At 36.1% G+C, this 26,052-nt stretch overlaps 11 protein-coding genes across 11 annotated transcripts; 5 read left to right on the forward strand and 6 right to left on the reverse strand.

Moving 5' to 3' along the window:
* Positions 1–73: 73 nt before the first annotated feature.
* On the reverse strand, positions 74–2,071 carry LMO1 (Lmo1p; the record flags this gene model as incomplete). The annotated part of the gene is made up of 1 exon (XM_033911881.1): positions 74–2,071. One exon carries the CDS (start codon positions 2,069–2,071, stop codon positions 74–76), a length of 1,998 nt encoding a protein of 665 aa, XP_033767772.1.
* Positions 2,072–2,357: 286 nt separating this feature from the next.
* On the forward strand, positions 2,358–3,638 carry MMM1 (ERMES complex subunit MMM1; the record flags this gene model as incomplete). Its single annotated transcript, XM_033911882.1, has 1 exon — positions 2,358–3,638. One exon carries the CDS (start codon positions 2,358–2,360, stop codon positions 3,636–3,638), a length of 1,281 nt encoding a protein of 426 aa, XP_033767773.1.
* Positions 3,639–3,712: 74 nt separating this feature from the next.
* On the reverse strand, positions 3,713–6,319 carry SPO75 (Spo75p; the record flags this gene model as incomplete). Its single annotated transcript, XM_033911883.1, has 1 exon — positions 3,713–6,319. One exon carries the CDS (start codon positions 6,317–6,319, stop codon positions 3,713–3,715), a length of 2,607 nt encoding a protein of 868 aa, XP_033767774.1.
* Positions 6,320–6,860: 541 nt separating this feature from the next.
* On the forward strand, positions 6,861–8,711 carry ORC3 (origin recognition complex subunit 3; the record flags this gene model as incomplete). Its single annotated transcript, XM_033911884.1, has 1 exon — positions 6,861–8,711. One exon carries the CDS (start codon positions 6,861–6,863, stop codon positions 8,709–8,711), a length of 1,851 nt encoding a protein of 616 aa, XP_033767775.1.
* A 245-nt stretch (positions 8,712–8,956) lies between these two features.
* SFI1 (Sfi1p) lies at positions 8,957–11,797 on the forward strand (the record flags this gene model as incomplete). Its single annotated transcript, XM_033911885.1, has 1 exon — positions 8,957–11,797. The coding sequence occupies one exon, from the start codon at positions 8,957–8,959 to the stop codon at positions 11,795–11,797; it is 2,841 nt and encodes a 946-aa protein (XP_033767776.1).
* A 266-nt stretch (positions 11,798–12,063) lies between these two features.
* RTT109 (H3 histone acetyltransferase RTT109) lies at positions 12,064–13,374 on the forward strand (the record flags this gene model as incomplete). The annotated part of the gene is made up of 1 exon (XM_033911886.1): positions 12,064–13,374. One exon carries the CDS (start codon positions 12,064–12,066, stop codon positions 13,372–13,374), a length of 1,311 nt encoding a protein of 436 aa, XP_033767777.1.
* Positions 13,375–13,662: 288 nt separating this feature from the next.
* DNM1 (dynamin-related GTPase DNM1) lies at positions 13,663–15,936 on the forward strand (the record flags this gene model as incomplete). The annotated part of the gene is made up of 1 exon (XM_033911887.1): positions 13,663–15,936. The coding sequence occupies one exon, from the start codon at positions 13,663–13,665 to the stop codon at positions 15,934–15,936; it is 2,274 nt and encodes a 757-aa protein (XP_033767778.1).
* Positions 15,937–17,509: 1,573 nt separating this feature from the next.
* On the reverse strand, positions 17,510–20,098 carry SPAR_L00580 (uncharacterized protein; the record flags this gene model as incomplete). The annotated part of the gene is made up of 1 exon (XM_033911888.1): positions 17,510–20,098. The coding sequence occupies one exon, from the start codon at positions 20,096–20,098 to the stop codon at positions 17,510–17,512; it is 2,589 nt and encodes an 862-aa protein (XP_033767779.1).
* Positions 20,099–20,455: 357 nt separating this feature from the next.
* On the reverse strand, positions 20,456–22,447 carry NOC3 (Noc3p; the record flags this gene model as incomplete). Its single annotated transcript, XM_033911889.1, has 1 exon — positions 20,456–22,447. One exon carries the CDS (start codon positions 22,445–22,447, stop codon positions 20,456–20,458), a length of 1,992 nt encoding a protein of 663 aa, XP_033767780.1.
* Positions 22,448–23,096: 649 nt separating this feature from the next.
* Positions 23,097–23,972, reverse strand: CMS1 (Cms1p; the record flags this gene model as incomplete). The annotated part of the gene is made up of 1 exon (XM_033911890.1): positions 23,097–23,972. The coding sequence occupies one exon, from the start codon at positions 23,970–23,972 to the stop codon at positions 23,097–23,099; it is 876 nt and encodes a 291-aa protein (XP_033767781.1).
* Positions 23,973–24,175: 203 nt separating this feature from the next.
* THI73 (Thi73p) lies at positions 24,176–25,738 on the reverse strand (the record flags this gene model as incomplete). The annotated part of the gene is made up of 1 exon (XM_033911891.1): positions 24,176–25,738. The coding sequence occupies one exon, from the start codon at positions 25,736–25,738 to the stop codon at positions 24,176–24,178; it is 1,563 nt and encodes a 520-aa protein (XP_033767782.1).
* Between the last annotated feature and the right edge of the window lie 314 nt (positions 25,739–26,052).

Below are 26,052 nucleotides of genomic sequence, written 5' to 3' on the forward strand. Positions count from 1 at the left end.
TCTAGTAAAAAATTATAAATAAAAAAAAATAAAAAAATAAAAAAAGTAAAAGGCATGACAAAAGACTTGTATTCTAATCAAAATAAAAATTTTGGGTTACTTTCTTTAGTGTTTCCAAGTCATAAAATTCTTCATCTTCATTCTCATCGCTTGGTTCGGGTGGAGGCACTATAATATCCTGATGAACGTTCAAATTTATCATCTGAACGTTTTTCCTCAAATCAAATAATGTGTCTATTTGTTCTTTCGTGTCTTCAGATATATCTTCATGCTGGGATGGAGATATCAATTTCAATCCGTCCAGCCATATATACTTGCCTTCTTCTGTGTCTAAATAAAACTTCAAAACTGTCCTGTCGTTACGATCTTTTAATTCAACTTCAGTGTACACATTGGTTTCATCTAATTTGATGTAAACGTTATTACCTGTCCGACGACTCGGTGTAGTGAGTTCTATGCTTTTAAAAGAGGTTATATGTTTCAAAACAACAACTTTCGTTCTGCCGTTAGCCAAGGCCTCAGAACCTGGACTTGTCAAGATTTTATTATCAAATAGATAGGGTAATTCACTTGTTTGGGTTTCGAATTCTCTGGCCAATAAACTTGCATGGTTATCTGAAACTATGAGAAAGTAGACTTTTGGCGTCCCAGCTTCAGGATCTAACGGGTTTTCTGCGTAAACCCACGTTCCCTTTTGCAATTGAAGAAGTCTTTGATGACGAACGTAATCATGAACCTGGCCCGATAGCATGGTATCGAAGCTGGCAATACTAGAAGACCAAGTTCGGTACTGTTCTTTTTTTATTGTGTCCAACTGTAATGTTCTTGCGAATTTATAACTCATAGAGTCAAGTGCAAAAACTTGAGTCTTAAGGAGTGATTTGGTTTGTATTGCAGATTCCAAATCACTCGATGACAAACAAACATATTTTAGAGTGATAATAGCTAAATTTAATAGTGAAATCAAATCATTTTGGGATTTTGCTAATGATTCTATCCAAAATCTTAAAAACAACTCGAGTGTCTTGTAAAAACATGTTTGTCGATTCAGAACAGCGGTGGCAATTTGTAGTTTTAAATCGCATTCTGAGTCTGAATATGGATTCTCTTTTTTCCCACTTAGATTGAAAAGTCTTCTAAATTGATCTGATAATTTGAATATTGCTTCATAAAGGGGGAAATCGTTCTCGCCAAATAACAATTGTTCGGTGTAAAGTCTCTTGAATGAGCCATTAGCACTGTTTAAGAATGTGAAAGTGTCATATGCATTTAACAAATTTATACTAGGAAGATCGCCCATTTCCATTTCTAGTCCCTTTTGAAATACGGAATTATCTTTGATGGCCCTAAGAAGATCACCTCTAAGGGAGCAGGAATAATCGTCAATATTAACCGACGATAGAAAATTTATTAGTCTCTGCTTTAACGGTACAAATTCTTCTAGGATTAGTGGTTGGAACTCTTCTATGTAAAGTAGTTCAGACATGGAAGCTGGAAAGTTGTACTGAAATAGCAAAATGAGAATTGCAGGTACGAATTCTACGGCGTGTGATAGTGATGTTTCACATAATGTAAGCGAACATTTTAGAAATAGGGTTATGCACAGTATAGTGTCCGCAAACAACGATTTCTGAATAGGTCTTTGTGACAGAATTAGTAAAAGTATTCCTATGAGCTGAGGATTCTCTTTGGAGACATGGCAGATACTCACAATAGCTTCATTTTTATTGGAATCTTGGCATTTGAGGGCTACATTAAAAAGTTTAGTGAGATTCGATACCAATGTTTCTGGCATTAACTTTTGACAATTATTACACAATATATTCCAAAATTGGAAATCTGGAATTACTGTTCTACATAGGTATTTTTCATCACAGAGGAGAATATAATTTGCCAATAACTTTTCATATTCATCACTTGTTTCATTCAAATTTTCATTATCGACTAGCCTACGATAGCATGTTTTTGACTGTGCACTAGTAAGTGACTTGGCTGGCTCCCCCGACTTAGAATTTAATAGTAGTTTTATGTTTTCCAAGCTTTCACCTGATTTCTGCATGTCATGACTCATTGCTATGCCGTTATATAAGATGTTCGAGTCTATTTCCTTCCCAATGACAAAATTGAGTCAATTCAACACGGAGCAAGTCGCCCTTGTAATAATTTCAGATTACTTCTTTCTATATATTTCCTTTATATTTTATTTTTCACTTTCTACCTATCCGTTCCAATTCCGAAGAACCGTCAACATCCAATAAAGATTACCTACGACAATAAATCGGCCCCCACTGAATTTACTCAATGTTAAAGAAGGACTTTGAGGCGGTTGATATAAAACCTATAGACTTTTTCTGAAAATGGTTAACAGTGGGAATGAGTCCACCGAAACGGATTCGCTAATGACGTTTGATGACTATATAAGCAAAGAACTGCCTGAACATCTACAGAGACTAATCATGGAGAGTCTGAAAGGTTCTATTGCTTCAAATGACGTAAGGCAGACTTCAAACAACTCAGAGTTTAATTTTAGTAAAAACGGGAGCTTCAAAGGTCTCGATGATGCAATCCAAGTTTTGCAGATGCAAAGCGTGTTGCATCCTTCTTCATTGGGATCGTTAACAACGTCCTCCAAATTCTCTGGATGGTCGTTTGCCCAAGGGTTTTTTGTAGGACAGCTAAGCATAGTGTTGTTGTTCATCTTTTTCCTAAAATTCTTCATATTCAGTGATGAGCCATCTAAAAGTAAGAATCCGAAACCTGCAGCCTCTGGCCACAGATCAAAATTCAGAGAATATCCTTTTATATCTCGCGAGTTTCTGACTTCTCTTGTTAGGAAAGGTGCTAAAGAACATCATGAGTTCAATGAAGAGGCGGAAAATGAACATCTTCAAGAATTGGCTCTTATTTTAGAGAGAACCTATTATAATGTCGATGTGCACCCTGCAGAGTCGTTGGATTGGTTTAACGTTTTGGTTGCCCAAATAATACAACAATTCCGAGGGGAAGCTTGGCACAAAGACAATATCCTTCATTCTTTGAATGATTTTATTGGAAGGAAATCGCCTGATCTACCTGATTATTTAGATACCATAAAAATAACTGAACTGGATACAGGTGATGATTTCCCCATTTTCTCGAATTGCAGAATACAATATTCGCCAAATTCAGGTAATAAAAAACTAGAGGCAAAAATCGATATAGATTTAAACGACCATTTAACTCTGGGGGTAGAAACAAAACTATTACTCAATTATCCAAAGCCTGGTATTGCTGCTCTCCCTGTAAGTCTAGTAGTGTCAATTGTGAGGTTTCAGGCGTGTTTGACCGTATCTTTAACTAATGCGGAGGAATTTGCTTCTACTTCTGACGGTAGCAGTAATGAAAACGATATGGAGGGCGATTCTGGATATTTTCTGATGTTTTCCTTTTCTCCTGAATATAGAATGGAATTCGAAATCAAGTCTTTGATTGGCTCAAGATCCAAACTTGAGAATATTCCCAAGATTAGCAGTGTTATTGAATATCAAATAAAAAAATGGTTTGTAGAACGATGTGTTGAACCAAGATTCCAATTTGTCAGGTTACCAAGTATGTGGCCACGCAGTAAAAACACGAGGGAAGAAAAGCCTACAGAGTAATAAATATCTATGTACAAATTTTCGTTCTATCTTTTCCTATCTTCACTGCCTCATTTTAGAGAGCCAGGCCTTGGTTAAGGCAAGTGGTTGTTCTCCAAGTGACAATCGCCAAATAAATTCATTGAATACATGTTAAGATCGAATTCCAGATGATACGACTTCTCCAAAAAAGATTGTTCTTCTTCAGAAATTCCTAGTTTGTCCCTTGGGAGCCAAATTTTATCCGAATGTCTAAAAACTGAAAAAATATCATCAAAGTTATAACTCTCTTGACAGAATTGGTCCTTTGTTTCCTGTGTTAAGCTCGACAAGTACCGCAAGGTTGGTATGCGTTGAGGCTTCGATCTTATTTGCCTGGAGATTTTAGAGTGCGTAATTACTGTTAGTGCAAAGACAACAAGCATTATAGTTGACAATGTGTATTGATCAAAAAGAGTAAACAACCCCAGTAAACAAAATTCCATGAAATAAATACCCGCGTATAATTGCATAAGAGCCTGTATGTACAATTTACCGAACGTTTCAGAATAATTCTCTTTATTATATTGGTATTCGAACAGGTAGCTGAAGGAAAAGAAAACCATCGAAAATGAAACGCAGCATAATAATAATATGATAGGAGCAACAACACTATATATGATACCAATACAGCCCAATACCGAGAATATAGGATAAATAGACCCTAGTTGGAAAAATAAAGATGTCCTTAATCTTTTAAATTGGGCGTGTGGACTACTCTTTTTCCATTTGTAATAGAACAATTCAAAGAGAAGTTCCTTTATTCTTAATAAGTTACCACCTGCATAAGCCATTCCCCTAATCAAAACGAAGGAACAGAAAAAGTTTGCACATTTGGGTAAGTCGTTAGCTAAGAGAGCAGGGATACTGACAGGATTGTTGAGGAGTCTTTCAATAATTATGGAAAATCCTGAAGATATTGTAACCACTAGAAAAAGGTGAATGAAGACAAAGACGAAATACCAATTCTGGACATCAGCTTCTATTTGTGCTCCAGTTTTCAAGCCTCGAAGATAACTCAGCCAACGGAAAAAGTAGGGTACGATTTCTATTATTATTATCAAAGTTACTATTGGAATTAAATTCTTTGCTACTTCTCTTATAAATGGAGATTGAAAATGAATTATTTTTGTAAACGGAATTAGTGAGGAAATATTTGGTATTTGTGATATTAACCCAAGAAACGCAACAGGCAAAATCCAGCCTATAATCACAAAAATTCGTAATATATTTGCCGAGAAATATTTAGCGCTTTTCCAAAAGGTCGATGAATCGAGGATATTCCCCCAAATTATATCATTAACATTAGGCCCTATTATCACTTTTAAATTTTGGCTTGGTAGTCTATATGAAAGTAGCTCACCTATAATGTTTGATAATAATGTTGATTTGAAACTAATGAACACCTTATCCATATAAATCTTTGCGACGGGCGATTTATCGGCGGGCGATGACAGGTTGATTTCTGGAGTTGTTTTCAAGGATTTTATTTGGAATTTGATGAGTTTTTCCTTGCATATTTTTTTATCAAGGATTCCATATTTCCTTTCTAATACGGTTTCTTTATTTAAACTCGGTCTAGGGTAATATAACGGGAATGCGTTTGACCTTTTCCAATGCAGACCAATTTTTGTCCAATAATATGAAATACGAAATTGAGATAAATATACCAGCTTCTTATATTGAAATAACAAATGGTTTTTCAGCTTTGAAAAGAAAAATTTTTTGTAATTTGTTATCAAGTGCTTGTGTATTGAAATTCTTTTAAAGTATTTCTCTAAGATGATCTCAAAAATAATTTGTTCTTTTGATTTTTGTAATTTATTTAATTTTATTTCTAAATTGTGGACTTTCTTCAAGTTTTTTGGAATAAAGTGTATCGAACCCAGGCAACCAGGATGTAGTTGTTGAAAGAAAGCTTCCAGAGAAATATTTTGGGTAATCAATTTACCTGACAGTCCTTCCAAATATAGAATGTTCTGGTATTTACTTTTCGTCAAAACGGAATACCCTAGTCGATTAACGAACCTTAACTCCGAAGAAAGGATGACGTGAAACCAGAGTACAACAAAGATACTCAAAAACAAGTGACAAATTAGTGTATTCGAAGAATTTGGAGATAGATTTGACATGGTCCATTTATCAAGTTTGCTTGTTGTCCTGAAATTCTCCTCGTAGCGTTCATCTCCACTGTCTCTCAAAATATCCTTGGAAAAATAATGAATTGGAATCAATATTGGAATGTTGATAATTGATAAGACTGCAAAAAAGAATATTAAGAGCTTGAGAAATCGTAAAAATAAATAATTGTCTAGACCATACCTTTCGTTTCGTTCGAAGTTTTCCATAGGATTTAGCATTCTTCCTGGAAGTCGCTTGAGAAATGCTAATAATGACCAATGACTTTTTATTTTTTTCTTAGCAAAACAAACTTTAGAACCTGAGTGAATTTTTAGTACCACATTGGCCTGATATATAGTCTTGAATCTTGATCTTAAAATAATAAAGAGTGATAACTGAAATAAAAAGTATAAAAAGGAAAACAATATACCGGATATGAACCCTTTTAGTGAGATTCCAGCATGTCTTTGCGCAGATCCAAACCTTTCCTTGTCTTGAAATTTGTTCAATAAATTAAAGGTCAATTCTTTAGTAGCATTCATCTTTTGGTCACTTCTTCTTCTTATTTTTGAAAAAGAGTTCCTGAAAGTATGTCTACTTTGAATATATTTTGCATAATTACTGATTTAATTTTTAAACAATATATAGTTTGTGTCATTTCAGGTTTTTTTGTATAATAACGTTTTTTCAATAGAAAAAAAATAAAAAAAAAAGTGAAAAAAGACAAATTTTTTCTAGGATTTTAAAAAACCATACTGAGTGAAGGGTGGCTAAAGCTGCGTTACAAAACAGGGAGGGTGGTTCACAATATCACAAAAATAATGATCTGTTACCAGCTGTATTGTGATTTTTATAACTGATAGAACTAGCGGAAGTGCTACATATGATGATAATGGGACTAACTATTCAGGAAAACAATAAGAAATTTTTTTTACAACCCATCATCACTAATGCCTTTTTTAGTGTCTTTTTGATATTTACTGACGTATCTTTTCGCACCGCAATTCAAAAAAAAAGAAAAGTGACAAAACTGGCATTGTTTACATACGAATCGCAGTCTCACAAGAAGAGAAGTACGGCAGGATGAGTGACCTTAATCAATCCAAAAAGATGAATGTCACCGAGTTTGCTGACGCTCAAAGGAGCCACTACACAGTATACCCCAGTCTGCCCAAAAGTAACAAAAGTGACAAACACATTCCCTTTGTCAAACTACTATCAGGCAAAGAATCAGAAGTAAACGTGGAAAAACGATGGGAGTTGTATCACCAATTACATTCGCATTTCCATGTTCAAGTAGATCATATTATTGATAATATTGAAACAGATTTGAAAGCTGAGATTTCAGACCTTTTATATTGCGAAAATACTCAGAAAAGGCGATGCTTTAACACTATTTTTCTATTAGGTTCTGATAGTACGACGAAAATCGAACTCAAAGACGAATCCTCTCGCTACAACGCTTTGATTGAATTGACTCCAAAAGAATCTCCAAATGTGAGAATGATGCTTCGTAGGTCTATGTATAAGCTTTATAGCGCAGCTGATGCTGAGCAACATCCCACTATCAAGTATGAAGACACTAATGATGAAGATGGCGATCTTGGCGAGCAAAACAATGATGTCTCGTACGATCTTTCCCTTGTGGAGAACTTCAAAAGGCTTTTTGGGAAGGACTTAGCGATGGTGTTTAATTTTAAAGATGTAGATTCTATTAACTTTAACACGTTGGACAACTTCATAATTCTATTGAAAAGCGCCTTCAAGTATGACCATGTCAGGATAAGTTTAATATTCAATATCAATACAAATTTGTCAAATATCGAGAAAAATTTGAGACAATCAACGATACGACTTTTGAAGAGAAATTATCATAAACTGGACGTGTCAAGTAATAAAGGGTTTAAATACGGAAATCAAATCTTTCAAAGCTTTTTGGATACCGTTGATGGCAAATTAAATCTTTCGGATCGTTTTGTGGAATTCATTCTCAGCAAGATGGCAAATAATACTAATCACAACCTACAATTATTAACAAAGATGCTGGATTATTCATTGATGTCATACTTTTTCCAGAATGCCTTTTCAGTATTTATTGATCCTGTAAATGTTGATTTTTTGAACGATGACTATTTAAAAATACTGAGCAGATGCCCTACCTTCATGTTCTTTGTAGAAGGTCTTATAAAGCAACGGGCTCCTGCTGACGAAATTCTTTCGTTACTGACCAATAGAAATAGAGGTCTAGAAGAGTTCTTTGTCGAGTTTTTGGTAAGGGAGAACCCGATTAACGGGCATGCTAAGTTTGTTGCTCTGTTTCTCGAAGACGAGTTGCATATAACCAATTTTAATTTAATAGAATTATATCACAATTTACTTATTGGCAAACTAGACTCCTATCTAGATCGTTGGCCAGCATGTAAAGAGCATAAGGATCGACTTCATTTTGAACCCATTGATACAATTTTTCAAGAATTGTTTACTCTGGACAACAGAAGCGGATTACTTACCCAGTCAATTTTTCCCTCATACAAGTCAAATATCGAAGATAACCTACTAAGTTGGGAGCAGGTACTGCCTTCTCTTCATAAAGAAAATTATGACACTCTTCCTGGGGATTTGGATAAAATCATGGCCCCGGTACTGGGCCAACTATTCAAGCTTTATCGTGAGGCGAACATGACTATTAATATTTACGATTTCTACGTTGCATTCAGAGAAACTTTGCCAAAAGAAGAAATATTGAATTTCATAAAACAAGATCCTTCCAACACCAAACTCTTGGAGCTAGCAGAGGCTCCGGACGCATTTGGCAAAGTAGCACTAATTTTATTCATGCAAGCAATCTTCGCCTTTGAAAATATGGGTCTCATTAAATTTCAAAGTGCCAAGAATTATGACCTAGTAGAAAAATGTGTCTGGAGAGGAATCTAGATAAACAATACCATAAATATATATAACCATGAATCTTGTTTCTGTAATGTGCAGTTAACCTGCATCTCATTCTTCTGTGCTGAACTATTATTATTTTTCTATGGAGGGTAACATTATGCTATAGGCAATATAAATAAATAGTGCCATGTGTTACACGAAGATTGGCAATGAGGTACTGAAAAAGGCAGCAATAAAAAATAAAGGTGGTCTAGTAATCGCAATCTGTTGCCTATATGTGCTAGGTTATGGACAAATTCGGCGCAGCAAATAAGTCAACGGAGAACCTTCTGCGTGATAAATTCGTGCCCGAGACATCTCCGACTAATATTCCAACTGATGTACTCATTAAACAGGGGCTAGTAACGGATTCCACCGAATCACTAATTCATGGAGGCGCAGAAAGATATATTGTAAACGCCCTAAAGCCTATAGAATCAAACAAAACAGAAGACGCTTTTGAAGACCGGCCGTTCCATCTTCCTTCCCCACCGCTTGATTTGACAAATCTAGAGTATGAAGAAGTTGCCGATCTTTCTAAAAGTGGTTCACAATATGACTTAAATAATACAACCTTTGAAGTAATCGAAGATTTATACTCCCAAATTGAGGCTTTTTTGGTTCACTTTAAATTATCCAGAAGTTTTTTACTAATTTTCAAAAATTACGTCAGTATCCTTATTCAAGAAGGCATCAATCCGTTACACGATGAATATTTCAAAATATTGGAAGATGAACTGAAAGGAGTTTTCACTTTCAATTCTGTTATAGAAGAGGTCTTAGAAATATTTCTAATCCATCCTCGCAACAAATTCATTGCATTGTCTCTTGCGGAATATACTTACGCTAGGAACAAAATCAGAAGACATTTTAATCACTGGAGAACTGTATATGAGTTAAATGAAGGGGCAAACAGATTTGCAGATCAAGCAAAAATGAAGGTAAAGGAAGCACTCTTTTATATTTGGAGTGATAGAACATTAAAGTACTCACAGATGGCCAGTGATGAAGCTGAAAGTTTCGGGAATACCTGGCTACTATTTCGTTCGTTTCAACAATGGATAACTTTAACACAAACTCTCAAAGAGCAGTCAAGATTAGCCGATCAGGCTTTTTTGAATAAGATGTTTAGGAAAATTCTCAAGGCACAAGAAAATTGGAAACACTTAGAAACTGTCAACACCGACAATATAAGGCACATTTATTTACGAACATGGCTTCATATATGGAAGTTAAAACATAGAGAAATAAATTATCTTGGGTTGAAAAGAAGGGTTTTCGGAGGAATAAAACAGAGATTTATAAATTACGAATACAATAAGAGCATTTCAGACAAAGTGAGGTCATTATCTTTACAAAGGGTATATTTCAGCAAATGGAGGAAGGAGAGTGCTGAAAATAAAGATAAGCTTGGGACACTTTATGGGCTGGGGGATAAGTTTATTAAACAAAAGTTTTTCCGCAAATTAAAGCGGTTGCTTCAGTATAGTCGACAAGAAGCAATTGTAAAGAGTAAACTAGATGAGACACTTTTGAGATGTGTTTTTGAGAAGATGTGGTTAAAACGATTCGAAGACCATCTGCATTTGTACTCAATTATCAGTCTAAAAGAGGCTAACCTCGTAAAGGGTGTATTTCATTCATGGAAAAAGCTTCTATATACTGACCTTAAAGCAAGCGATTATTCGAGGACAAATCTGCTCAAGTTTTCATTACGAAATTGGAAACTTAAGGTAAAGCTAAAAAATTTTGAACAGAAATACAAAACGAGTATTATAGCTAGCGCGTATCGTAGCTGGAGAAAAAGGATACAGTATGGGAAAATATCGAGTGACCACATTAAAATGGCATTTTATGCGAAACATTTCGATGTGTGGAAAAGGAAGATACTGCAAATGAAGTCTATGGATGAAGAAGCATCCTCTTTTTACGAAAAGGATCTTGCAAGTGAATGCCTAACTATATGGAAGGAGCGCCTGATTAAGACCAAAGAATTGGAGGATAGATACAATTTCTTAAGCAAGACACATGCAATTTTGACTGTAAAACGGACAGTAATGCATATTGATAATGTTCATTTGCTATATACCAAACTAGCACCCTCAATGGATAAAATAAAGCTTTCTAGGACCTTTTTAAAGTGGCGGAAAGCTACTAGTTCCAGAGTCAGGCTTAAATTAAATGATATTCTACACGTTTATGAACTGAGCAAAGGATACAAACTTCAAAGCGAATTGTTCAATGCATGGCGGAATAGATATTACTTCTACTCAGAAGAATATAATGTTAAAGCTAGTTCAAAGAAAAATATTCAGCTTAAAAAAATGGTGTTGAAGAAATTTCGTGGAAGACTTTCAGAAATAGTAAAATCAGAAGAATTAGCAGATGAAGTTCGCGAAGAATTTATGTTAATTAAGACATTCTATATTTGGAAAACTCATCTAGATGAATTATTATACATGAACACATTACTGGAACAGTCGGAAGCCAATAAACAATTCCTAATTACATCCAAATTCTTGAAAATGTGGAGTCTTCGATTTCTAAAAATCAAACGTAATGATGAGACAGTGCAGGTGTTCCGCCATCGCTGGGACAGGGCTACTGTAAGGGGATTGCTATTATTGTGGAAAAATCGTTCAGATAGTTCGCCAAAGAGGAGGAAGGACTTTGACCTCAAACATGAATTGAAAACTCCCATAAGATCAGACTCACAGAGCGTTTCAACTATACCAGGATCAGAAAGAATAAAGCAGCATAGAATGGAAGCGATGAAATCACATTATAGCAGAGCAAGAAGGGCAATACCAAGTCCGGTGAAATCTTCTAGTGTTCTTGACTCTACAGCTAAAAAGCAGATCAAGCTTGAAAGTACAACAGACTTAAACGGATCCCCGACGCGAGCAAAACCTCTAAGGTATTCTCCTAGGCGTACTAATAAAAACATGCCATCTAAAGTTGACCATATTGATTTTGGCAGAATACCCGCTGTACCATTCAGCCTGAACGTCAATTCTCCTAAGGTCGATCAAGATATGGATTATATAAGAGAGCATGATAGATCCCCATTGAGTCGTAAACGTCAATAGGTACAAATATATATATATATATATATGTATATATGTATATGTATGTGTATGTATGCACACATATGTATACGTAACTTTTCTTGCTCAAGGTGTATAACAATGACTAATAATATTCGTCAAAACTATGAAATTATCATACTTTTCATGTTTCGCGTTGCAAGCTATAATGGAAAATGGGCACCATAACGCATCGCTTAACAAACTGGAGTTTATACAGAATTGTACACAAGAGTCGAAAGGTCAATTCAACCGGTCTTTAATAAGACATGTCACTGAATGACTACCTAAGTTCCGTGCTACCTGTCAATGAACAATTTGAATATTTATCGTTACAATCTATTCCGTTAGAAACCCATGCTGTTGTAACCGCAAATAAAGATGACAAATGGATCCCAAAAAGCACGATTAAGACTCAACACTTCTTTAGTCTATTTCATCAAGGAAAAGTTTTTTTTTCATTAGAAGTGTATGTGTACGTCACACTCTGGGATGAAGCGGATGCTGAACGGTTAATATTTGTATCAAAGGCAGATACAAATGGTTATTGTGATACGAGAGTAAGTGTTAAAGATATAACAAGGATACTCCTAGAATTTATCTTATCAATTGACCCAAATTATTATCTTCAAAGAGTAAAACCGGCAACGAGACCATATAAGAAGATATCCACTGAGCTGATCAACCCAGCCAGTACGCCTGCGGAAACTTTACGGATTCTAGCTAGAAGGCTTACACAGTCAGGCTGTACAAGTTTGAAAGAAACCATGTCATCAAGTTTTCAACAAGATTTTTATCTTTCATTCACTTGCTCTCGTGAGATTTTGACGAAAATTTGTTTATTTACTAGACCTGCATCCCAGTACCTCTTCCCAGATTCTTCAAAAAACAGTAAAAAGCATATACTAAATGGCGAAGAGCTACTGAAATGGTGGGGCTCTATTTTGGATAGGTTACTAATTGAGTGCTTTCAGAATGATACGCAAGCAAAGTTGAGAATTCCGGGCGAAGATCCCGTTAGAGTAAGGTCGTACCTAAGAGAGATGAAGTATCCGCTATGGCAAGTGGGTGACATATTTACCTCTAAAGAACATTCTCTTGCGGTATATAGTATTCCATTGTTCCCAGACGACCCTAAGGCTAGGTTTATGCACCAATTGGCTGAGGAAGATCGCCTCCTCAAAGAAAGCTTATCATCTTTCTGGGTTGAATTGCAAGAGCGTCAAGAGTTCAAACTAAGTGTTACAGCATCAGTAATGGGTATATCGGGACACTCTTTAACGACTCCAATTTTATATCCATCTAGTGCGGATGTCATTGTGCCGAAGTCAAAGAAACAGTTTAGAGCAATCAAGAAGTACATTACTGGAGAGGAATACGATACTGAGGAAGGCGCAATAGAAGCTTTCCTCAATATTAGCGACTTTCTATTGCTCAGAATGGCAAGAAATCTTCAGTCTTTGACAGGGAAGAAGGAATATCGGGAGAGAAATCAGCGGGATCCCACAAGTAACATCAGCTCCATGGCTATAACCACGCTAAAACCCCGTAAAAAAGCTAAGGCTTTGCCTAAAACTTAGAACAGGCAGAACTTTATTATTTAGTGCCCGTATATATCATAGATCTTATAAAATGCATATTTGCCTTCATTGATAGTATCTTGGCTACCACCTTCCTATGTAATGATAGGTCCTCAACTTTTAGTACGCGGTGCACGCCTGTAAAGTCGGGCAAAACACAGTGTGGGAGCAATAAATAAGAGGGTAGGATGAAACTGTTTACCTTTGCTTTACTGTCCAGGTTGGCTAAAATTTGTTAGAGGGATACTATAGATAGTTACGAGCGAATATAGATACGACGGATAAAGAATGGCTAGTTTAGAAGATCTTATCCCCACTGTCAACAAGCTGCAGGATGTTATGTACGACTCCGGGATCGATACACTCGATCTGCCCATTTTGGCTGTTGTTGGGTCACAGTCCTCTGGGAAATCCTCGATATTAGAGACTTTAGTCGGGAGAGATTTTTTACCTAGAGGGACTGGTATTGTCACCAGGAGACCGTTGGTTCTCCAACTTAATAACATATCTCCAAATTCCCCTCTAATAGAGGAAGATGACAACTCCGTTAATCCACATGATGAAGTTACAAAAATATCAGGATTCGAAGCCGGCACGAAGCCTTTGGAGTACAAGGGCAAGGAGAGAAACCATGCAGATGAATGGGGGGAATTCTTGCATATACCGGGAAAACGGTTTTATGATTTCGATGATATTAAGAGAGAAATTGAAAACGAGACTGCGAGAATAGCCGGTAAGGATAAGGGTATCAGTAAGATTCCGATTAATTTGAAAGTTTTTTCTCCTCACGTTTTGAATCTAACACTGGTAGATTTGCCTGGGATTACAAAGGTCCCCATTGGAGAACAACCACCTGATATTGAAAAGCAGATCAAGAATTTGATTCTAGACTATATAGCCACTCCAAATTGTTTAATCTTGGCTGTCTCTCCAGCTAACGTTGATCTTGTTAATTCTGAATCCTTAAAGTTAGCCAGAGAGGTAGACCCTCAGGGAAAAAGGACTATTGGTGTTATCACCAAATTAGATTTGATGGATTCTGGAACTAATGCTCTAGATATCTTATCTGGAAAAATGTATCCTCTGAAATTGGGGTTTGTTGGTGTAGTGAATCGCTCACAACAGGATATTCAATTGAACAAAACTGTTGAAGAATCATTGGACAAAGAGGAAGACTATTTCAGGAAGCATCCAGTCTACAGAACCATTTCAACAAAGTGTGGCACACGCTATTTGGCTAAATTGCTAAACCAGACATTGTTAAGCCACATTAGAGACAAGCTTCCGGATATTAAAACCAAGTTAAATACCTTGATCTCTCAAACCGAACAGGAACTCGCTAGATATGGTGGCGTAGGAGCTACTACTAATGAAAACAGAGCTAGCCTTGTTTTACAATTAATGAACAAGTTTTCTACAAACTTCATCTCATCTATAGATGGTACATCTTCCGATATCAATACGAAGGAACTCTGTGGTGGTGCCCGTATTTATTACATTTACAATAATGTATTTGGAAACTCTTTGAAGTCGATTGATCCAACTTCTAACTTATCTGTTCTTGATATTAGAACCGCAATTAGAAATTCTACTGGCCCTCGCCCTACGTTATTTGTGCCTGAGTTGGCATTTGACCTTTTGGTCAAACCTCAAATTAAACTTTTACTGGAGCCATCTCAGCGTTGCGTCGAGCTAGTTTACGAGGAGCTGATGAAAATATGCCATAAATGTGGCTCCGCTGAACTAGCTAGGTATCCTAAATTGAAGAGCATGCTAATAGAAGTTATAAGTGAACTCCTTAGAGAAAGATTACAACCTACCCGCTCTTACGTTGAAAGTTTGATCGATATACATCGAGCCTATATCAATACTAACCATCCTAATTTTTTAAGTGCCACGGAAGCGATGGATGACATCATGAAAACGCGTAGAAAACGGAATCAAGAATTATCGAAGAGTAAATTGTCTCAACAGGAGAATGGTCAAACTAACACTATTAATGGCACTTCATCTATCTCTTCCAATGCAGATCAAGATTCTTCTAAAAACAGTGACTACGATGATGATGGTATCGACACAGAATCGAAGCAAACGAAGGACAAATTTTTGAATTATTTCTTTGGTAAGGATAAAAAGGGCCAACCTGTGTTCGATGCATCAGGTAAGAAAAGGAGCATTGCGGGTGATGGAAATGTTGAAGATTTTAGGAACTTACAAATATCAGATTTTTCACTTGGAGATATAGATGACCTTGAAAACGCTGAACCTCCGCTTACCGAGAGAGAAGAGTTAGAGTGCGAATTAATCAAACGTTTGATTGTTTCATACTTTGATATTATAAGAGAAATGATTGAAGATCAAGTGCCAAAAGCAGTAATGTGTTTACTTGTAAATTACTGTAAAGATTCCGTTCAAAACAGATTGGTAACCAAACTCTACAAGGAAACGCTGTTTGAAGAACTTTTAGTTGAGGACCAAACTTTAGCTCAAGATAGAGAACTATGTGTGAAATCTCTCGGAGTTTATAAAAAGGCCGCAACCCTTATTAGTAATATTCTGTAATTGCATTATTAATTTTATTTTTTGATCTTCCTTCAATATATTGCGGACGTTATTATGGGTCAGTGTTTTTATTCCTTTATTCATTTGTTTATTTCAAATGTGCTCTCCATTCTTTTTCTTGTCAATAAAATCCATAAATAAATAAATATCAAATATTAGCAATCGCAAAAGTACTAATTAAGCTAAAGAATCTTTTCTTGGAAGGTCCTACGTAAAGGTACTAAAACGGGAAAGAATTTTTTATTTCGGCGGAGTTCATGAGATGCTTGTTATTCACCAATAATATGTCCAGTTTTTAGGTACGATCAATTCCTCTTTAACCATTAAGCAAAAGAAAGGGTATACTTTTTTAGACTGTCAAACCGTCTTTTCTTTTTCTCGAAGTTTCCAAGAGGAATAAACATGCGTTAGTAAAACAAGAAACCTCCAAGAATGTTTGCAAAATTAATCCTGAGAAACGGGAAGTTTCAGCGATTATTAAAAACGCGTTTTGTTAACTCTGTAATAGAGCTATAGAAGTAAAAATGGCAAAAATACCATCTAATACTTGCATCACTCTATGCCTTTCTAACAGCTTTTAATAGTCAAAGGAGTTTCCTATTTTTTAATGGTGCAAATGGTTACAGTTTGAATTGTGTTAAACAAGGCCCTATCTCCTTAAGAGCATATTACGCACTAAAACAATATCGGTCGTGAGTGAGTGTATACCCTACTAGGATGGCACTATATAATTTGCAAACAATCAAACTGATGTACACCTCTATTATAACAAGCAAGTACTTACTTTTCTAAAATTTAATGGCAAACTCTTCCTCGCGTTTTTAAATTTTCATTCAAAAAAAGAAAAATTCTATTTATAAAGCCACTTCCAAATAAATACTTTTTCTCTGTTCGGATATCAAATACATTAATTTAAATAAAAATAAAATTTAAATAAAATGAGCTTATATATTTTGTTTGATTATCTAATATAATTATAAACTATATAAAATACACGTGACGTACTAACTTAGATGGTGATATTTTATATTTACGCTTCAATTCGTTCAGCACTAAAGTTTCTTATTTAAGGATCATTTTAAGTCCATTTACTTACGCCTTCGTAATTATGAGTGATAGGAAACCAAAATTTCATTAGGTCAAATTTGAGAATGCTACCAATGATACGCCTGTGTTGGCGTGCTCAGGTATAGAGGCAGTTTTAAGGGTGCTTAAAAATAATGAGTACGCTATCAAAAGCAGTGCAAAAATTATTGCAAACAATTTAACGATTCTGAACGTCCTTGTTGTCAAGTAATTTGGAGAGTTGCTATTCATGTCGTCTGTATCTGATTTATTCATTTTTTCACAAGAAAGGAAAAAAGAAGAAAAGGTAAAGAAAAAGAGGTGAAGGCGATGACGTATAACGTCACTTTCTTGGTCGTAATTTTTGTTTTCATAGAAACACGGAAAAAGCTATACAACTTAGAACGGGCACTACTTTATTTGCTTTGCTTAATTTGACGAACATTTTAGTCAGCTAACTAACTAAGATAAATAGATGTTATCTAATACTTAGGTGATATACTAACACTTATGAGGTACTAACGCTACGACCGCCGCTTTGTTCTGATCCTGGCCTTCGTATATCTCTAGGTCTTTGTATAGCATTCCCAGAGTATGATCCTTCAAAAGTGGGCTGAGAAAGTGGTGATAAATGCGCGGTTGCAGAATAAGAAGGGTTATGAATTATAGGGGAGTGTTGGATTAGTGGTGTTGTTGCCTGATCAACTCTCCCTCCTTGACCGCTGTGTTTTACTTTTCCGCCTCTGGTGATTATTATACAAAACAATAAGGAAATAGCTATGGTGACACCAATTATTATTCCAAATCCAACCGCAATCCCTGGTAAGTGCAAATGGTATTTCTCGTTGTTTAACCAAGATAAAGATATGGGTTTGTCGATCAGAAATATGCATGAACTTTTCAAATTAGTAGTACATCCCGTTTTAAGAACTCTAACTTCCTTGGTCCAGTCGCCCTGTATGCTAACAAAAATGTTGTCCAGGTGATCTTTCCTACAGTTTAGTTGGGTACCTAATTTGGTATTAATGGTGCCATTGCAGTCTAGCAGGTTTTGTGCTTCACTAGCAGGAAACAAATGAAGTTCGAGAAATTTCCTCAAGTTTGTCGAGTTCGCCGAAATGCCACTCAAGGGAATAGAGGAGGCCGTTGGAACTAAAAGTGAGTATTCCTCGTTGTTCCGAATGATTGAAGAGAGGTCATCAAACAGGTTAAAAAACTCAATTATTTCTTTCGTCCCAGTAGTTTCTATAAGCTCTTTCAAAGATATTTCTAAATCGACTGGAAAATCCAATTGGTTTATAGGATGAACAACCCCCTGGTTGAAAAATATATCGGAACTCTCTTCAACAATAATACTCTCCTTAATATTACTCACCGAGATTTTTGTTAGGTTTTGGCTTCCCACAACTTCTTCTACGCCGATAGATACAGAGTTTCCGTATAAATTCTTGACAGTAGTCGAAATATTATAGTTGTTGGAATAAATAAGGTCTTCGAAAATTAGATTCCTCATGAATAAGTTTAGGGCGGTTTTGTTTGATCTCAAGTAGTCTATAGTCAGGTCGTTATTGTCCCATGAATTCATACATGGAAGGAGTATCGTGTATCCCTTATGATTTGGCGGTAAATCCAAAATATCAAGGTCCTTCAAAAGCGTTAGCGAAATAGAACAGTGGTTTTGCGGTGGTAACGACAACACTAGATCGCCTGGTAATTGAAGATCATCGTCAATGGAATATATGTACGTATCACCAATCTCATAAGGTTTTGTATTTAAAATTTTGAAGCGACCATTAATGTAATAACCTTTATTAGACCTCGTGATTTTAAATTTTTGGCAATGTCCACCTAGTCTTTTAGCTGAAGAGCAGAAGGCGGAGTCATAAATTTGGGTAGGTACGTATTGAATATTATGGAATAAGGAAAAGTCCTCCTCAAGGTCAATTTTATCTTCAGCAAAATGGTACAGAAGTGATGGTTTTGTGTACCCGCGATCCTCATTAAAAGAGGCTTGTGGTACAAATATGGTGATATTCTTCCCGTTTTGGATGAATTTTTCAATGTCTCTGAAATATAACTCCTTTACAAATTCTGAGCAGTTTAAACCGTGCAGGTACTTTTCAGCATCAAATTGTATATGCTTTCGTAAAAAGTTTAAGTCAGAAAAGCCATGGACAACGCCTATTTCAAAAATTCTGTTTGATATACTTGAGTAGTTTGAATTATTTACACTTACTGATGTACCTTCAGAATTACTTTTGATTAGGAGCTTCCGACCGTTTTTATTTTCCAAAGCTAGCTCCTTGGGTAGAATACCACCATATACATCATCAATAATGAGTTCTTGAAGAAAAGAGGATCTATCGGTGGCCCACTTGCCCTGAGATATCGTATTGGATTTTCCCATCTTTTTATATCTGTCAGTTAGATAGTTGATTTCGATTGTATTGAAAAATTTTCGAAAATTAACATCTAAGGGCACTAAAACCGTAGATGAATCTGTATACGCATTATAGTTTGAAAAACTGTTGATAAAATCACTAAATATCTTTAAGTCTTGAGTCTCTTTGTCTAGCTGTACTAGTAGCTCATTTATCTTGGGTTGGATTAGTAAGAGATTATTGATCCCTTGTACTGAAGCATTCTGGAAACTGGGCTGTAAATCGGGTTCGACTACAGCGACCTCATTGACCCAGCAACGGTGCTTGTACTTCCTCAACAATAAAGGTGCCTGTGCAGCTCTCTTTTCTAGGTAGGTACCATTTTCAAGCTCTCTCACTTGCAACACCCTATCATGAATAAGGAAATCTTCAATATGGAAATGCTCCTCAAACTGTCGTGCGGTTTGGTTCCCTTCAACAAATGCCGAATTGATCGGAGCAAAAAGTGTAAAGTTCTGCAGCTCATTTAAGTATTGTACGTGGCCAGTTTTCTGGATAATTCTTAAAAAAGTTGAGAATTCAACATTTTCTGAGAGGATATCTATTACTGTGCTAAATGGAAAATCGTCCCCCGGGTTTTGTAGAAGTGCTTGTATAAGCCCTAATATCGGCAGTACCCAAAAAATATATTTAATTGTTTGAATGGTCACGGTCATCAAAAGGCTTTGTTTGATTTGGTTGATACATTGTGCCACTGACTGCTTAGATAAGAGGCCTGTTTCTCTATTTTTCAAGGCCCTTAATATACGCTTAAGGGAAAGTCCGACCGAACAAAAATCTTCTACCAGGTTTTTGCAGTGATGTTTTCTGATTGAGAAAGACAGAATATTTAAGTTTTTAATGCTAGTTTGGTAAACGAAGTTAGTTCCTACTTCCTGCACATACTATGTTTATAACATTTAATTCAAATGTCATATAATGCTAATATTTATACAATTCTACTTGGCGCGGCAAAAATGATTGGCTAACGATAATCGCAGCTGTTTATATACTTATTAATATATAGGACATACCTACTTAGAACACTCTTTCGATCTAGTTGATAGAGAGCGTAGCCCCTTTGCAACTACAGGACAATAGTGCTTCTTAAGAAGAGCGTCGTCCCATAGAGTTGCCGCCTCTGCGTTACTTCTTGAAGGATTATCGGCCTCCATTATGAAATGACCATTGCCTATTCTATCCTCGGAAGAGTAGAGGCCCGATATTTCAGGATATCTATTCATCAGCTTATCAACAAATTTAAGGATGGCAATACTTGTTTTTTCTGGGGTATGGCTGATGCACATGTATAATCTTTTGGTAAACGCTGTGGCCCTTTCTTTAGTCCCTGATTTCGAGCGGAAAAATATATGGTCCAGGGCTTTCAGCAAGAGTTCTGCCTTGGTAGAAACGTTAACTGATGGTTTTATTATTTCGTTATTGAGTGGATCAGCTAACCTTAGCGATCTGTAAGACAATTCGATGTCTGCATCAAGGCAAATATAAGGTAATAGCGCGTAAAGTCCATCAACGAATTTGGACAAATCCACATTAACTTTCATATGTTGTGTATTCGAAATAAGTGAGAATGCACTGACGATACAAAGCAAAGCCTTACGGACTTCGTCAGAAGAAAGGTTATCGAATTCAGTGTCACTAATAAGTTCTTTCATTACTTCGAGGAAGTCCCCTAATAGATCAAAGTTGGCCATATTACCAAATTTCGTTAGACCTTCCAAAACTGACCCAATGAGCGCTTTTGCATTGTTTTTCAAGATATTCAAATATATAGTGAACACGATTTTTAAAATTTCAGATTGGTTTCTTTCTCTTTCCTCTGCAGAAACAGATTGCTCAGCGTTACGCATTTCCTCCTCGATTTGCTGCATCTCTTTTCGAGCTTTTTTCTGCTTCTTAGAAAGATGGACCCTATCTTTCTTCTTTAGCTTAGGAGCACTAACGTTTCCTTCGGATTTAGTATTAGGGTCGTAGTCGTGTAAAACATCCAACGATAATAACATATTTAAAACAGATTCTTCAATGTTGAAGCTTCTTGTCTTCAGTATTTTGTTGAAAATTCTAAGTATTTCGAATGAGATTGAGCCCTCTTCGTCCTCATTTAACAGAGTTTCAAATGTCTGAATTATTTGAATGGAGGTTGGATCTGTTGAAATTCTTGGCTTGCAAATTCTACGCAACAGTAAAGTAAAAATATCTGCCCTAAAGTTGAAATGAGAGGCGGTTGAGATCAATTCCTTGGCAGCTTGAGCGGCCAAAATGCCTAATGAAACCTGTATAGGGGCAGCATTACTGGGTGTTTTTGAAAGACTCTGCAATCTTTCGACGTAATTTTTGTAGTTATAAACCAGGGCTTGCTCAAAGTTTCTAAGCTTGGAGACTTCCTTAGAAACTTTTTCCTTCTTTTCGGTTTCAGTTAGTGGTCGAATCCTATAGCCTGGTATAATACTTTTAAACACGGGAACCAAAGCCAACATGGAAAATTTACAAGTATTAGGATTCTTAGACTCCACCATTTTACATAGACGCGCTAATGCAGCGGTGTTTTCTTCAGGTTCCTCCATAACTTTGGTGACCAAATCAGCAATGTCTTCTTTTAGTTGTAGAATTTTTTCCTCCGTATCAGGCTCCTCCTCCTTAACCTTTTCTTTTTGTTCTTCATTTAGAGCCTCATCATCTTCAGAAGAGTCACTAGAGTCTTCTTCTTCATCTTCGTCGTTCTTTGGCTTTTCTTTAACTTTATGTAGTTTTCTTTCAACTTTACCATTAACTTTTATAGGTAGTCCTTCTACAAGATTCGATGTATCAGAGCGATTCTTTCTAGGAACCATTTCGTAGTCCTGTTCTTCTTCATCCCAGGATGCGCCTTTTATGCTATATATGGCGTTTTCATTTATATCTTCTGGTGCATTATGGAAACCATTGCCTTCTAACAAAGAATCTTCGTGCTTTCTTTTTTTTGCAGTTCTTTCCTGAATGCGGAATTGGGATCTATTTCTCTTAGCCATTATTCCTATAGTATCTCCAGGCTTTTATATCCCAGAATTATGCTTTCATGATTGAAGACATAAAATATCAAGCTAATACTATATATGGCAAGCAGGTGAATGAGATGAGATAAAATTTTTCAGTTTTCGGGCATCGCAGAAAAAAAATTTAGAAACTGAAAGTAAAACGACGTATTATGGTTTGCTGTGCGCCGAAGCAAAATGAAAGAAAACATTTAATTTTTGAGTTTAAGCAAGTATAGAAATACATATACTCCATGGATGGGTAGATAAGAGAAATTGGCTTTATATGTAATTAATGAAAAGAGCATCGTTATATATGAAGCCTGCTGCGTGCTAGGCTTCTTCGGACTTTTGTGATATTTTGAATCTAGGAAATTTAACATCTTAGGCATAAGAAAACGTTATATCTTGGGAACTAAGAAATGCTAAATTTTTCCTTTCTTCCAAGTGGTTGTTACCAGTAATTATTTATTTTTGATGAAGTTTTCCCTTTGATTTTACTTTTTGGAAGCAGTTTCAACAATTCCAAGAAGATAATTTGACGTGCTCCATCAAATCCTAAAAATAAATATGTGACATAATCAATCTAGGAGTAACGTTTAAATATGTAGTCTTCTACGTAGAACCTCAGTAAAGAAGTGATATATTAATATAGCAGTATTTTCACCGAACTTTTCTTATTCAAAAAGGTTTTCAAGACTTGGCAGAGGACAGCTGCATTCTCAAATGATAATATAGTGTTATCCTTAGGGTCTAAATAACTTGCATCAAGAATGATGTCTAACTTTTCCTTTCCTTGAAATAATAAGTCGGTTGCTTCTATAATTTTCTGCATTCTTGTTGGTGTGACGATAAAATAAAGGGTGTCTCTGTTATTTTTTGATTTTTTTGGTTTGTCAGCAAGCAAACGTTCCACGGTGGCTATATCATCCTTTAGTTTACTTTTAGAGAATAGTTTAACGCAATTCTTGCCGCCGTTTAGACTACGATAAACATCTGCTACTCTAATATTAGACATAGAAAAAACAATTTTTTTTGGAGCTACAGAAAACTTTTGAATAAAAGCAGGAAAATTGCTTAATCTACGTTCAGCGTCAAATTTTTCTGTCGAAAGGAAATCATTTTTTTTGAAGTATAGTTCCTCTAATTCTAAAGCACTCAACTCAGGATTTTTTTCTCGTATCAAAGTTGTTAGGTACTCTGTAATTTTTTCTGGCGAACTTGCAGGAATCGCTTTTCGTTGTGAGACAATATATTGGCTTTCCTCTTTCCTTTTCTCAATTAGCTTTGATTTTTTCTGTAGCTTCTTCTGTCTTTTGGACACAGGTCTTCCCGAATCGTCTTCTGAATTTCTTTCCACTTTTTTTCCATCCGTATAATCAACATCACCATCATCTTCTTCTATGGATCTCTTTTGTAACACATTGCTTGAGGGACTGTCAACCTTAGCGTCAGAAATTGGTTCATGTTCAGCATCAAAATCATAGGCAAGTCCATCATCTAAATCATCTGGATTAGACATTTCCGGTTCAATTGTTCTGACTATATGCTTACAAGTTAGTAGCAAGCATCAAATCTTAATTCTCATTGCCTCATCTATGGTCATCTCAAAAATTTTCTCTTCATTTTTTTGGTTAATATTAAATGTAAGGAATGTTTGGGTGTCTCTGTATATTGTACATTATAGAGCGAAAAAAATATAGAGTATATATTAGTAGTTGATTATTAGTAGATGTACCTGAAATTTCTATTTTCGATATCAGTCAAGTCCAAAAATTGGTACTTCTTCTTTTCTTGACCTTCTTGTTCCTTATCACGCTTTTCATTCTCCTTCTTGCAAATGTAGCCGATGTATAATTGCAAGGGAACACAAACACACTGAGTGACCAATAGGGCAATCTTTGCTGGGATGTAACGTGGAGCAGAGTACGCCCTAAACATCTGTGGAGCAATAATACAGGAGACGTTGTATACAATCATTGTAATGGCATTTCTGAAAACCCTTTTGGTGTAACCGGAAGTGTTGCATGAATTCCAGATGTAAATATTAGTAATGACACAGGAACCACTGTAAAGCAAGTACAGAGAAAATAAGTTACCGATCTTATGGGATAATGGCAAACTGATAAGAACGATACAACCTATAATAGCTGGAATATACATAGATGTGGTTATGAGTGTGATATGACCCCAGCGGGACAACATTTGGGTTGTTATAAGAATAATCATAGCTGTAATGGCACCAATAGGCAACTGCAGTAATGCTGTTTCATACTTGTCGAAACCAAAAGTACCAGTGATAGTCACTGAAAATGTACCAATAGCACCAGTAGAAATTTGAGAACATGCAGTTAGTAAAAGCATTGGCCAAGTAAACTTATCGTGAAGGAATAGTTCTTTAACTTGTTGCTTCTTAAACTTCTTTGTTTCCAAACCGGTTTGGTTAGCTCTGATATGCTCAACAACTTGAATTTTCTCCTCTTTGTTCAAGAACCAAGCATTAGTGACGTTATCTGGAAGGTACAAGAATGTCAGAACACCAAACGCAACGGTAACCAGACCAACAACCAAAAACATAATTTGCCAAGAGGTAAAAGCAGTACCATGGTAATGTAAAAACCCAAAAGAAATTAACCCACCGACAATATAACCAGTACCAGCCTGTGTGGCCCAGAATCCGATTCTTGCACTCTGTTCAGATTTAGTATAATACATACCACTAATAGCGATACAACCAACTGCACTTGAGGATTCAAAGAGACCTAAGAGAGTACGAACGATCATCAACGAGGCGTACGTCTTACAAGCAGCATGACAAGCCAGCACAATACCCCAGACGGTAATAAAAGTACCTAGGATTTTGGAAATAGGAAATTTTTGTATTAGGTAAGTGACCACAGGTTCCATGAAAATGTAAGCAGCAGAAAAAATAGTACCCAAATTAGAAAATTCGTTGCCTTTCAAATGGTCTTTGATACCCATTGATGCGGCATAGTTCAGCAGAGCTTTATCCAAAAACATCAGAAGATACGTACAGCATAAAAAGGGCAGAATGAAGAGATCTACTTTTCTCAGCACCTTCGGAGCTAATTCATGAGAACCATAGAAGTTGGCCTCTTCGCCTGCAACGCTATCGTCCTCATCAACCGTAGAGCCTTCGTCGAGGCCGTTCTGCTTCAAAAATCTTAAAGCGACGTCCGCATCGTCCACGTTAACGCTCGAGGTACTCACGGAACAACTATCGGCGTTAGCTGCCTTCTTTTCCACGTCCATGGATCGTTGTGACATGTTTTTTATTCTATTGATTTGCTGACGCCTTCACCTTCTCAGCAAGAACAAGCAAATTTTTACACCATCATACTTCGAACTGTCTTATATACATGTACATATGCACCCACTGAGATGCTCATCGAGATTGCTCATCACGTCTGACAAGGCTGTCACCACCATGTTTTCGGCCGGACCAAATGACAGTCCTTTCAAGGGAAACTCAAAGAGACCATATTAACTAAAGAGGATCGACCATATATGCAAAAAAAAACAAATAGCTATGGCGGCACTAAAACCAACCAAACACCACCTATGATTACTGTTGATAATGA

This window comes from Saccharomyces paradoxus (assembly GCF_002079055.1).
Source record: "Saccharomyces paradoxus strain CBS432 chromosome XII sequence".
Classification (NCBI taxonomy): Eukaryota; Fungi; Ascomycota; class Saccharomycetes; order Saccharomycetales; family Saccharomycetaceae; genus Saccharomyces; species Saccharomyces paradoxus.